The sequence below is a fragment of the Neolamprologus brichardi genome, chromosome 12 (assembly GCF_056152115.1).
Source record: "Neolamprologus brichardi isolate AB-2024 chromosome 12, ASM5615211v1, whole genome shotgun sequence".
In the NCBI taxonomy this organism is placed as follows: Eukaryota; Metazoa; Chordata; class Actinopteri; order Cichliformes; family Cichlidae; genus Neolamprologus; species Neolamprologus brichardi.
In genome coordinates, this window is record NC_142115.1 from 34,277,119 (window position 1) to 34,291,322 (window position 14,204).

General features: G+C 41.4%; 1 protein-coding gene across 1 annotated transcript; it reads right to left on the bottom strand.

The window, feature by feature from the left end:
- Positions 1-1,693: 1,693 nt before the first annotated feature.
- On the bottom strand, positions 1,694-7,886 carry slc25a25a (solute carrier family 25 member 25a). Its single transcript, XM_006797704.3, has 10 exons — positions 7,634-7,886; positions 6,038-6,164; positions 5,809-5,896; positions 5,582-5,693; positions 4,269-4,427; positions 3,546-3,698; positions 3,343-3,450; positions 3,072-3,239; positions 2,819-2,969; positions 1,694-2,690 (listed from the first exon to the last, which is right to left on the bottom strand). Exons 1-10 carry the CDS (start codon positions 7,793-7,795, stop codon positions 2,503-2,505), a joined length of 1,416 nt encoding a protein of 471 aa, XP_006797767.2. The 5' UTR covers positions 7,796-7,886; the 3' UTR covers positions 1,694-2,502.
- Between the last annotated feature and the right edge of the window lie 6,318 nt (positions 7,887-14,204).

Here is a 14,204-nt window from a genome sequence, read left to right on the forward strand (position 1 = left end):
TGAGTGTAGTCCATGCAGGTGTGTGTATTACTCTGTTCATGTTTTACTTCCAAGGAGCCAGACTTTCTTCTATTTTTTTAGGTGCCCTTGAGTAATAGTTTTCCAAGCTTCTTGAATGCCCTGCTTTTTCTCTCATTTACAGTCCAGTACTCGTAACTGACCATATTCAGGGAAATCATGACTATTGACCTATGAATCATTCATGCACAAGAAAAGCACCTAACTTAAATCAGTGTTGTGTCCACACATGACACACAACTAAAGAATCTTTATTCACTTTGTTACTAGCAGCCTCCCACAAAACACATAATGTGTTCCCATTTCTTTAGTTGACTATTAAAAATACCAAACCTAATACAACGACAGACATGACATAATGATTTTGCAGCAATAAGATGATTCCCAAAGAGAATCACCTGAAAATTTGGCACCTCTCAGTATGGTGTGGAGCATGTCCTTAAAAAACTGGGGAAACTCAACAAATGAAGAAAAAGGAAAAACTGACCAGCCTAAATATCTCTACAGCAGCTGTGAAGTTTGAGATGAGAAACTGGGTATGAAAAGCATCAGATTTTCACCATGACAATGATCCCTAAAACACTGTCAGTGCAGTAAAAGCATGCCTGGATAGAAACACACCACTTAAAATATAAAGACATTAGAAGTGGCTCAAGACTTTTGCACAGCACTGCACATAATTACATTATACTTTCTCAGGAACTTGCGACAGGCCCAGTTACCACAAAAACTGCTAATTAACTTCTACCGCTCCACCATCGAGAGCCTTCTGACCCACAGCTGTACTGTGGAGGACAAGAGAAAACTGTAGTGGGCAGTGAGGGCGGCAGAGTGGAACTGACACTTCACTAATCCCCCTCAGAGACATTTATACTGGCAGACTTCAACAGAAAGCCAGTAACATCAGCAAGGACCCCTCGCACCCTGGACACTGAAAATAAAAGGAATAAAAGAAAGGAATTACAAAGCTCTTCTTCAAAACATGAAGTTTTTCTGAAATAATCTCATAACATCAAATCCTCCAGGAAGGTTCCCAGGTGTGAAGTGACCCTGAAGAATCTGCAGCCACAATCAGAGCTAGTTAAAATCTCTAAAAAGAAAAGAACTTCAGTGTTTCCTATAGGACCTACTTTATCAGAGGATACACTGAACTGTTTGTGAAAAGAAAGCTTGTGATTCCAGATACTTTCACAAACCTTCCCAAGAAAAACTGACAAAGGAGTTCAAGGAAAAGTGGGAAAAGGGAGGTAGGAGGTATTTGTTTGGACTAGTTGTCTGGAGCCATGCAGTTATCACATCTGCCAGACACTTCAGGGTCGCTTCACTCTGTAAATGTTGCTGATCGTAGCCATTGTGTGCATTTATATAGCAAGTAATCACTCAATTCTTGTTTTGGGAGCAATGAAAAGATCCACTTTTGGATATTAGATGCACCACCCAGGCATGTGCAGTTTAAAAATAAGAAGCCTGTCTGCTGAGGTTCCACTTCTGTTTTCATCACATGCACGATCACTCGATCTGCATAAGGAAAACCCTCCAAACACCACAAACATGTAAGATTACCAAACTTCTCAGTCTGGAGGAGTTTGCTGTTTGGAGCTGAAGTGTACCCCTCAGCCTTTTTGAGCTTCAGTGTGTGAATTTCAGTGCAAAAAAAGGAGAAATGAGACACAGATTTATAATTTCCATTTATTTGCATCGAAAATGGTCCATTAAAACACTAAATCGGCATTGACAACATCATTTAGAGGCTTACTAGCATTAATTAAAGTGCATTATGCCGTCTGTCTTTTCACTTTCTAAATACACATGCTCTTCTTTAAAATGAAGAAAGAAAAAAAAAAAAAAAGCAGCTCTTTAACCTGAGGTGAACATTAAGTAACATTCAATTAAACAAGAATTAGGGCGACTAAACACATCAACAATCTGATTGCATCAGCAAAGTTTTTTTCCCCCGTTTACACCATTTCAGACAACTACACGTAGTTATCAACATTAAGGCTGATTTATGTAGTTGCACATTTTGGCTCAAGATTTATTCCTTACTTCCCTTTCTAAATAAAACAATAAATACAGAACGGGTGGTAATAAATACGCCGGTCAGTCAGTCACTCAGTCATTCATTCAGGGGTGGAGAGAAATTCAAACTGTGTGCAAAAATCTTCCCGTCTGGGACATAATCATTTCACTCTGTGCATTTTAATGCTTTATCCACCAAGATTCACTCAAGAGAAGAGCAAAAATATTTGGTCCTGCTTCTCATACAGTCACCGTTCAGCTTCTCTTTAAAGGTAATAGCAGCAGTCACGACATCCTGAGCTCACAGAGTCCATAATCTCCACCTCGCCGTGTCCTTTCTAGTCTTTCGTCAGCTGACATTCACAGAATGAAATGGCTCCGCGAACCTCTGGAGGGGCCTGAAAGCCCCCGGGGGGATTCCTAGCATGAGCCTTGGGAGGGTGAGGGGTGGGGGACTAGGGAGCCTTATCTTGAGGTCACTCCCAGCTGTGTCTTCATGTGCTCGTACACAACATAGCTGATGCTGACGGCAGGGATGACTTTAAGGAAGTTGGGGGCCAGGCCTCTGTAAAGCCCAGTGGGCCCCTCGTTCTGCAGGATCTGCCTGAAGAGCCCGGACATGGTCACCTGCTGCTGGCCGCCATCTACTGCAGCTGAAAGGGTTAAAAACAGACAAGCTTAGACTTGTGTTCAAATACAGTTGCATCCAGTTATTTTGAAGTTACTAAATGTATAAAACGTCTGCTACTGATGGAGTAACAGGTCAGTATTGAGGCCTCACCTTGTGCTTGCATGCGGGTTCGGACCAGAGCCAGGGGGTAACTGGCGAGCTGACCGCAGGTACTGGACACTGTGCCGCAGGCCAGCAGGACGAACACACCGGGGTCTGTGCTGTTGGTGCCGTACTGCTGGAGGTAGGTGTTTTTTAGCGTCTATGGAGAGAAAACAAAAAGATCAATCTACAGTCTCAGTTTGAATTTTATTTTGTAGGAGTTCTGGGGATTTCTAAACAATGTGTGCTTGTGACTGCTCACCTCGTACACTGCGAGGTCAATGCCTGCATAGGGCATGATGCCCAGCATGTTGGGGACGTATCCTTTGTAAAACGCGCCGAGGCCTTCTCTTCTGAAGATCTGCTTGGCGCAGTCAGAGATACCAGCATACTGGCCGGTCTTCCTCAGAGCGAGACGGGTTTTAAGCACCTGGAACAGATTCAGTAGAGATAACGTCAGCTTTGTTTGACTGTACAGTCGCGACAGAGGCATCACAACGCTACAGGACAGATCTAATTAAAGAGATAATCACCTCCATGGGGTAGATTGTGCTCTGGGCAATCACTCCTGCCAAAGATCCTGCAACAAAGCGCTCCAGGATGCTCAGAGCTTCCTTATCGCTGCCGATTAAACGCTTAATCTGGAGAAGCAAGTTGGGAAAGAACAGATTAGCAAATGACATCAAGAACACTGTGCCTCGTTCATTAAACCAGTCCCTTGTTAAACCCGTCATACCTGCTCGTAAGCCATGAACTTGAGGGCCGACTCGGGGGCAATTTTGAGGATATTCACGCCATTTCCTCGCCACAAGGACCTCGTACCACCTTCTTTGATCATCTGCATGAGTCCGCTCATTATGCACATGTTGTTGGTTCGGGATCCGTAAACCTGAGGGAGGAAGAATATTGTATTTGATTAAACTACCACATAAACTTCTTTAATTATGGGATGACTTGGGGATGGTGCCATGTGGGTCATCATGTTTTCAACCAAATCTAAGCCAACTGGGTGAATATCTAATCAATAGGACAAAGTCTCCTGACGCACACCATGGGGATGATGACACACATTTCGAGTATGCGTCGTTTGAGCTTGGAGGACAGCGAGTACTATGAAGCCAAGGGTGTGATAGCGGTTTGAGAGTAGTCATTGGTCATTGCCTGGACTCTGGCCCCTTGCCGTTACACACTGTTAAACGTTAACTTGCTTATGAGCGTTAGGTAACGGGCGCTTGAGCAATTTCAAAACAAAATGGCCACAAATACTCAGAGCTAAAATCTCAGTAACGTTTAACATTATTTCATGCATCAGCAGACACTTGAAATGCCCGACAGCTTTAGTCATAAGACCCACAAGTTTTCAAATTTACACAACTTCCTCTTCACAGGCCCATCACGTGCCTGCACTTGATCAACAGCTGCTTAAAGTGTTTTAAGAGGTCCAAATCGATCATCTTACCTGCATCATGACTTTGAGTCGATCCAGGGGGGCAGTGCAGGTCCTCGAAACCGCTCCTGCTCCTCCACCTGCGACCAGATGTCTCCACCACATCCCAGTCTGCTTCTCCTCAATGGTGAAGTCATCGGGGACCATGAGATTCTCTCCAACATCGAATATCTGATCAGAAGATGACAGGAATGGTCAGATATAGAGAGCAAAAAAACCCTGGTAGAGGTTTTAGTCATTTTGTCTTGGCAACTAACAGAAATGACTCTCATTATGGAAACATACATGAAGAGATTACCAAGGACAGAGTGGAGGTTAGTTTCACATGGACCACTCTTAAACATTTTGGAACAGGACCCATTTTGTGTCATTCATTTGTCCTCAGCTGTAGATTAGAGCTTCTATTCTTAACCAACATGTGGTGAAAATCCTTCGTGTTAATATCTGAACATTTCTCTCATGTGGGCCACATGATAGTGAGCTCATGTGTGACTGCAGGTTAAATGTGTAAGCATCCCCCCACCAGCACAGCAAAGGTCAGAGCACGGGGATTGTTTTCAAAGGGAGACATGTTGAGAATATAGGTCAGGGATCTGTTTCAAACCTCTAGCTTTCCCCCCTCTTTAAAAGAAACCAAGCATTTTGCCTTCTTATTCTCTCTCTGGGACTCTTATGGAGATAAAACTTAAATCCTCAACAGACGTAACTGTGCAGGTTGACATCTGACCTGACTTTCTGCAGTCTGAAATGATCCAGCACTTTACATCTCTGCTCAGCTTGAGGCAGGTTGTGCCACCAGGCGAGTCTGCTGGTCTCATTAGCTCTAAAATAACTTGTTCCCCCCCTGAGATCAGAATGTGTTCCTCCGGGAGCTGCGCTATATTACATCTCCAGTCTGCACCTGCTCCGACCGCTGCTGCAGCTCTCCTTTACATAACAGCACCGAGACAAATCCTTCCAACATAATCCTGCAGGAAAGAGCCCAATTCCTTTCATGGCCTAAGAGCTTAATTGCTGACGCATGGTTTGTGCTCATGGCCTTTCTGGGAATTTGCTCTTTAATTGACCCACTCAACAGGAGGGTGTAAGAACTTTTGCCTTTGGCATGTTATTGTTATCGCATACGATGATAAAGTTATCAACCAAGAACAGCTAAAAGTAGGACATGTGAAACGTTATGCAAGAGCAGAATTTTCTACTTCTCTTTCATAAAGTTAATTTTCGCACATTAATGATTTGTCTCTAGTTTTAGGCTCTGAAAGTCAAAGCAGCAGATTTGTTCCCTTTTTTGGGCAAAACTTTTGGTTTCAGTGTAAAGTACTAACCGTGGAGTGTTTCCAGTAAAGGATGATCTCAGGGATGTTCTCCGTCTTCTCCACCATGGCATACTTGCTCCAGTCTTTACTGCTGATTGTTATCATGCCGTTCTTATCCATGCTTTAAAATAAATAAATGTATAAAATGAGACATTGTTCCCTTAAAAAAATAAATAAATAAAAAATCTAAATCTAAAATCCCAAAGATTAAAAAAAATATATAGATTTTTTTTTACCTCTTAAGGACTTTCTCCGCATGTTGCAGAGAAATATGCACACCAAGGTCACGGAGAGACTGCATGAACTCTTTAGGGTCAACGCGACCTTTAAAAGGAAGCAAAGACACGCTGTGAGAAAATGCGTCCTTCACACTTAAAGCTGCGGAAATGACACAAAGTGAAATTCGAAACCACTCGAGGAGTTTCGTGTGAAACAAAAAGCATGACCCGATCTCCTGCCACGTACCTGCATTCTTCCTGTCGAGACTCTTCACCACAAGCTTCAGGTCTTTCTCGTAGTCTTGTAGATAGTGAACAAACTCCTCAAAGCCCAGCTGTCCGTCCGAGTTGTTTTCTTCCCTTTTTAATGTTTTCTGTGAAGAAGAAATAAAACCAGAGTGAGACAAGATGGCAGAATTTGAATAATCTGATTTACTGTACCAATCCAGTGAGTCAGCTTCATGGAGGAGTAGAAGGTCACATTTAGCAATGGTATGCAGTAATCATCTCCCCTTATAGTTTAACAATGTCTTATGAAACAAGTACAGCAAGTTCAAAATGTACCCTGTAACTGATGCCTCCCAAATGATTAGCCAAGTGACCATAAACCAGCCCTGGAGACCCAGTGGCGCATTAAAGGTGTCCCCTCAGCTTGATTTTTATTACCCCAAAGGGCAGCTATGACCCATTTGCCAGGCCACAAGCCTCTTTGCTTTCTTGAATGACATCTATTTCTCCTGGGCCTATTAGGGTATTAGGTAATAACACCCTTGTCCATCTTCACCCTCAACTGCAGGCTGACCCAGCCAACCGCTTTAATCCATGTCTAGGTTGAAACCTGCAGGGCTAAAATAAGACCGGGATATACTGCTATCATTGACTGATACTGCCTGACCTGCTGGCCAGACCGCCTGTAGGCATATGACCAAACGAACATATGACCAAACTGCTGCAGACTTTAAGTCTTTGCATAACCTCGATTAAAACACGTTTAAAAACACAAGTATGAGCAAATCCTAATGAGCCCCAGCCTCTTAACCCCCCAAAGAGGCCCATAGATAAAATGTACTGGATAAGACACTGGGCACCTTTTAAAACTTGAAATAATGACACAGAATTTTTTTAGAGTGGTTTCTAAACCTTTTCTTCCCAATAATTTAATTTGTGTTGACAGATGCATTTAAAACAATCACATTATTATGAAATTGTGAAATTAAAACATGAAAAGTCAGTGGTGGGTCAGCATTCCTAGGTGCACCACGAGTCATAGCTATATGGGATCTGCCTGCCCCCAAAACCCTCAGTTTCAGAGTAGTAAAAGACCTCAAGGACATCAGGGAGAAATGCATGCTGTAGCTGACCTAGAAACGAGAACCGCTAATTAAACAACTTTTGTACTTATGCACACGATTTACTTTTTCGCAGTTACATATAGCGAATGATACCGGCTTCCAGCTGCCCTCTTTCAGTGTAAGCGCATGGCCGGAATTCCTTTTTAGGGTGGATTTTCCCCATGTAAAATGAATGGCAGTCTTTTTTAGTCCGAACCGGCTCGGTTAAGTTTTAAAGTTTGCAGTAACAGGCTTAAATCAACAAATATTGATTACTTGTCAGTGTCATTTAGGTTAAATACAGATGTTACGTTAAAGTTGCAGCAAAAATGCCCGTAATCTTCTCGTGAATTTTCTCGAAACCGGTCTTTTTTGCGGCCTAGTCGTAAGGCTTTTACTACAGCGCGCTAATCTTTCCGGTCGCCGGAGTGAAAAGATTTGTGGCGCTCAGACTAATCAATGTTAAGAACTAGGTTATTCTGATTGTGTTAGTTAACTTATTTATTTCCTACCTTTCGCCATCGTTGGTAGGCTGAAAACTCTTGGGACGGCAGGAACACGCTGAGTTTGTTAAAAAGAGACTTCAACTCAGATGGAAGTCCGTTAGACTCGAAATATTCCACTTCAATCGGGTCCGAGTTAGACACGGGGACGTAAAGGCACAGGCCGAGCATCTTTGGCTGCGGATAAATTAAAACTTCAATAAATAAATAAATATCACAACGTTGCGTCTTCCCAGTCTGGGACTGAATGCCGGTAAGGAAGGACCGGCTACTAAAGAATGTCAGAAGTCCACGCCTCTTCCAGGAATAGCTACGTAATTGGTCCGTCCCTCGTCAATGAAGACAAAACGTCATTTTTACTACGGACGAATAACCGAGGCTGCCCATTGATGGGCTCGACTCGGTCCCGCCTTTTCCTTTCTTTTTTTTGTGCGCGAGAGATCGAAGGAAATTGACCAATCCTGTGGTAGGTTTAGTCTGCAATTTGAAATATTAACCAATCCTGTTTTTCCTTCTATATGAAACTGGCGGCCACGGGATTTACATTACCGCCTACATAAAATAAAATAAAATTTGAAGCAACTAATTATTATGTAACCACTTAATAGATTTTTAATTCAATATAATAATTAACAAAAACATAAATAAATCTGTTATTGATTGAAAATATAATAATAACAACAGAAAATCCACAAATAGAATATTAAATTATTATAATAAGAAGAAAAGTATCTCTTTATTTGGACAGAATATTTTAAAAATTATTAAAAAGAAATATGAAGAATGAATGATAAAGAAGAATTCAAGGTAGGTAGTTTAATAATTTTAAGGAGAATATTTATTACATTTTATTGTACGCTGAATAGATTAGATATGTATTGTCAAGAGTATTCAAATTTACATTTTGTTTCAATCTCATGCACAGTATGGTAGTTTTTGCCACATTTTCTTCTATTGTATTTGACATATTTCTTGTGTAAGTGGTCCATTAACTATGTGACCTGAGTATTTCCATTCTGTCCTTCGATACATAAACATCACTACAACAATGGGGAAACTTTTTTACTGTACTGCATTGCATATATATTACAGTTTTAGCACTGGTACTTTATGTAGCTCAATTAAAATGGTTGTCAGGGGTTTCCAGCCCCCACGAAAAAAACATGACAGGACAAAAACACTTGTTTTTGCTCCTTATCACAGATGCTGATTACCTGTTTACAGCTCCACTGAGGAGGCCACAGCTTTCATTCACAAACAGTCTCATGACCCCCAGACTTATCTTATGACCCTTTGCAGGAGGCCTGACTTCTATAGGCTGCAAACGATTGGATTAAACTCCATACACAAAGTAAATTGGCTGTATCTCCAGCAACTCCAAAGGTAGAAAGCTTTTTAGAGATTGCTGCATATTGACTAAATGTTATTGGTACTTTTACTTTACTGGAGAGTCTGAGTATCTCTCCACTATTGAAACACTACGTCTGCAACTCATCCCCCTAGATGATGTTCCCTGCAAAAAGTATTGCATCACTTTGTTTTGCTTGTGGTTGTGTTTTCTTTTGGGAGGGGTTGTCCTCTGACAAGCTGCTGGCCCATGAAGGCTGGACAAAATGAATCACAACAAGAACAAGCGCCAAAAGCCAAAAAAGGAGCTGAAGTAAAGCCAAGAGTGACCTGCTGAGCCCTTGAGGATGAGGCAGTCAGCTGATTCTGAATTTCAACAAACACACACACACACACACACACACACACACACACACACACACACACACACACACACACACACACACACACACACACACACACACACACACACACACACAGTCCTTCTCTTATAATACTTCTGGCTGGGATTTGGAATGACTCTGCAGGCAAATATGTTGCTATAAATATGTGTACATAGTATTTTCTTGTGTCTTTGGCCAGTTGTATTTGTTTGTCCGCACTAACTGGGGGTGGGGGCGTGGGGGTATTTGTCTAAAAGTCTGGTTCCGTCGGGGTTCCCACTGTCTTCAAGTGCTTGCTAATAGGACATTGTCTGATTATTGGGACTTTTTCTACAATACTGTATAGTGTCCTGCTGTTGCTATACAACATACTGAAATTAAACTCCCAGCTTAAAAATCAGCATCCTTCTATCTGAGACAGTGTATTTTATAGAGCATATGAAGACTGACAAGTTACGTATAGTTGTTAAATGTGTGCAGCACTCAAAGAGGTTGAGTCTCTTAACCTAATGAGTGTACCAAAGAAAAGAAGCAAGGTTAATTTGAAGTTAAAAGCATTTTGTACAACAATGGTTTAGTAAATTTTATATGAAACTCAGAAAAACATCACAACACAAATGGCCTAAATTTTCCTTTAGAACGCTAAAGTACTTGTACGCAGTATTTACATTATGAGACAGAGATCAAAATTTGTATTGATGGCAACACGACTAAATTAAGGATAAGACGTTAAACAGTCCCAGTCTTTGCTTCTACTCCGCCAGAACTCTGTCTTACACGGAAAAATCACACACAAATTAACAAATGAAACAATTATGCACAACCAGTTTAGGTCATGAATGCTTATGAGGAAATTTCAGTGTTGCAACAACAGGACAAAAAAAAATGAGGAAGACAAGACCAAGAAGATAAGAAAGTTACACTGACAAAATAAAAGGTAAAATACACATTTATAATTAAAAACATGTGATTAAAGATGTTGGACTTCCATTTTTATTCTGAAATTCTTAAAAAAGTGTTTCAGAACTAAATGCTCTTATTCTAATAAAGATAAAATGCATCCATTTAAAATAAGAAGGACATTATTTGTATTTTCATTATTGCTTTTCGAAGGTGGGGGTCTTCACTTTGATCCACAGCTGACATTTGATTGTACAGTCATCTTGTATTTTTAAAGTTTTCTGCTGTTCTGTTCCCACCATTAATCCTTCTGTCCAGGTCAGTTTCCCTCTTGCACCTACGTCCAGAGAGGATGGCTGCAGCTGCACGAGCCTTAAACATCTAATAATAGCAGCGGGTAGTCACAGGAACGTCAAGCTGCCCAGAGATGTTCCCGCAGCCTTTAACTTTACCCTGCTTGGCATTTCTGTACTTTCTCCTCTGTGTCAGTGTGATACAAGAGAAGCCTGGGATACTCCCTACCAAGAGATATCACACATTTTGTCCAGGCCACCTCAGAAGATCTTTGCAGAGTAAATAAGCGTTTTTTTCTCTCCACTTTTTTTGGTTTGAATCTGTGCCACACCAAAGGTGTTTCAGTTCAATGTCTTTTTTTAGGGCAGGAGTCAGGGACATGAAAATGCCAGTGGTGCTCTAGCAAAAGTACAGACTCATGGGACTGTTAATGTTCAACTTTGAACCTTTAATTTAACGTTGGTGTGATCTCTGATACATTAGCTGTGTTTAGACTTTGATTCTTGTGGCTGTGTGACATGGTCTCCAGTCTTTGTGTGGCAGTGAACTGTGTAAACAAAGTATTACGATTCCCATTAGTCAATGTTCTTGTTCAGTTTTTGATCAAATATTAATAAAACCAGTGTCTGTGTGCTGCATGGGACACAGGAAGTCAATTAAAAACCTCTTAGTTTCCTAGTGACATATAAGGAGTTTATTCATTATACAATTTGCTGGACTGAAACCGCATCAACCACTTTTAACTTAATTAGAATTAGAAGTTAGTTTTATTTTGACATGTGATATTAAACTCATCTGGCTTAATCCACTTAAGTTGAAGCAGCAACATATATACATATGTTTTAAAATGAAAGCAAATGTCTCTACACAGAGGATGCTGTATGGCAGTCATCTTGTTCATGTTGCTACAGCCTTAATTATAAGTTTAAAAAAAAGCTTAAAAATTAACTGGAAAAGTTGTAGGGACAATTACCCATAGTCCCGATTGCAAAATGAATGAGGAGAAGCAACCCTTAACTCCATATTTGGAGACGACAGATGCTTAAATATATATAATTTTTGTCCTGTCATTGCCAATATTTGAAAGCCAGAAGTCACATTTTCTGATACCATAGGGTTGGGGTTATTTCTCAGACCCCACAGGGTAACTGTGAGGGCATCAACAATAATGGCTATGTCTGTATGAAACAATAATAAACAGCAGTAACAACAGCAATGGTGGTAAGAGCAACAATAACAATATGAGGCTTTAATGCACGCATGTAACTCTGAGGTTCATGAACACGTCAGTAAAAGTTCACTAGAAGCATAAACACGTTAACGTGGCCACTGTCGTTGGATGCCCTGCGTCACACAGCAGCGGGTAAAGACAAACAGGACTCAGCAGGAGCACTTTAACCCGCACGGCTGCACAAACAGTCCGTATCTGACGGCAACAGGTGACAGGTGAGGGGGCGTTTAATCATGAGTAACTGGGAAATGTCACAGTGGGACAACATGATAATCTGTTGTTGCCTTCCTTGGAAAAGGCTTTTTATGTTTCATTGTTACTGATCGTTATCATCTGCGATTCACATTCCCATTAAGTCACAAGATTTACGACCTAATTTCAAACACAGAGGAAACATCTTGTCCTTTACAAATCACCTGGTACATAGCAGGTCTTAAAATTGTGTAAATTCAACCTCGGATGAACAAACCTCATAACATATTACACCGCGTCATTATTCTATTTAACAAAACTTAAGCAAAAAGAGCAGTGTGTAAAAAACAAAGTACACCCCATGATTCAAAGCTTGCAGCACCAGTGTTCATAGTAAAAATGTGAAGTAATCGTTTTCTGAACACTTTATCAGTTTTATAAAGTCCCTGTAACACAATATGACCAGTGTTACAGGCATAGGCCTTTAAGAATGTAGCCTCATGGGCAGTGTAGTCAGTGCTAACGGGACTGCTAAACCCGTTATGTGTGTGTTTGTGAGGGAGGGAGAAAAAGGGGAGTCGAAAAGTACGAGTTGTCACTGAGCAGAAACGGGAGCTGGAAGCATGTAAATATAATAATAACCCCTGGAGCCAAAAAGAGTGCCTGAGGAGCCCAGTTGTAAGTAAGCTATTAAGACTCGACTGTACACTGTGTTCGTGTTTTCCTCCGAAACTGTCATGGCCTGGGTCTAAGGACCCAGAGCTCATGTCTTTTTGTACCTGTTTATTTTCTTTCTGTGTGTAGTGTTTTGTTGTTTTCTCTCCCGTCTCTCAGTTTGTGCTCCCAGGTGTTTTGGGTTGCCTGTAGTGATGTTCGATTCGTGAACGAATCGTTCAATACTCAAGAATCACTTTACTGACTCGTGAATCATGATTCACAAGTCCGACTGACTCATCCCTGTTGCTGTTAGCAAACTAATTCCATTAGTAGAAATATATCTAGCTCATAATTAAAATTGTGTGTGTGTGTGTGTGTGTGTGGGGGGGGGGGGGGGGGGGGGACAACAGCCAGTTTTTTAACAAAAGCATTTCTGCTCTGAACTGGAAGAAAAAACCCTGAGTAGAAGCTCACATCAAGAAAATAGCTCTTGGGTTCACAGTAGCATTGCTCTGCTAACATGCTAACAGCACATTTGAGCTACTCACCCCCTCCCTTCCTGTGCTGAATCATAGAGCGAACGAATCACTCACTCACTCACTCACTAACCCCTTCCCTCCTGTGCTGAATCGTAAGCGTAAGCGAATCACTCAGGACTCACTACCCCCTCCCTCCTGTGCTGAATCATAGAGCGAACGAATCACTCACTCACTCACTCACTAACCCCTTCCCTCCTGTGCTGAATCGTAAGCGTAAGCGAATCACTCAGGACTCACTAACCCCCTCCCTCCTGTGCTGAATCATAGAGCGAACGAATCACTCACTTACTCACTCACTAACCCCTTCCCTCCTGTGCTGAATCGTAAGCGTAAGCGAATCACTCAGGACTCACTAACCCCCTCCCTCCTGTGCTGAATCATAGAGCGAACGAATCACTCACTCACTCACTAACCCCTTCCCTCCTGTGCTGAATCGTAGAGCGAGCGAATCACTCACTCACCCCCTCCCTCCTGGCTCACAGCTTCTTCTTCTTCTTGGTTGGCAACCAATGTTAAGGCGCATTACCGCCCCCTGGCTCACAGCTCAGTGGACATTTAGATGAGAAAATATATATTTAACACATTTAAGGAAAATACTAATAAAATACAAATAAACAAAATAAATGTTTATTAAACATCTTTGATAGGAAATTGCTTAATTTTAGAAATGTTTTTGCTCTTTTTTGCTCTATAAAATAGTTTGGTTTTTTTTAGAATCATTCATCTTAGCAGTGGGATTTACATGAAAAGAGAAACAAATTAAATTTGAGTGAAAATGTAAATTTCTCTCTGGTCAACTGACTCAGTGAATCAAATGACTCAAAAAACCCGATTCACTTTGGTGAGTGACTCATTAAAACTCGATTCAGTAAAAAGAATCAAATTTACCATCACTAGTTGCCTGAGGAATCGCAACCCAGAAGTATTCCTGCACTGGAGGCAGCCACACCTGCTGCTCGTTATCTGCAGCCAGCTGCAGCAGATCAGGCTCGTCAGGGGAGCCGTAATTAAGAGTGTGGCTGAGCTCTGGTCAGTGC

Excerpts from the sequence above, each read along its gene's own strand:
- slc25a25a (XM_006797704.3), bottom strand. The coding sequence starts at position 7,795 with ATGCTCGGCCTGTGCCTTTACGTCCCCGTGTCTAACTCGGACCCGATT. Across the intron at positions 5,897-6,037 it reads TCTCGACAGGAAGAATGCAG|GTCGCGTTGACCCTAAAGAG; the intron begins GTACGTGGCAGG and ends TTCCTTTTAAAG. Across the intron at positions 2,691-2,818 it reads AACCCGCATGCAAGCACAAG|CTGCAGTAGATGGCGGCCAG; the intron begins GTGAGGCCTCAA and ends TAACCCTTTCAG.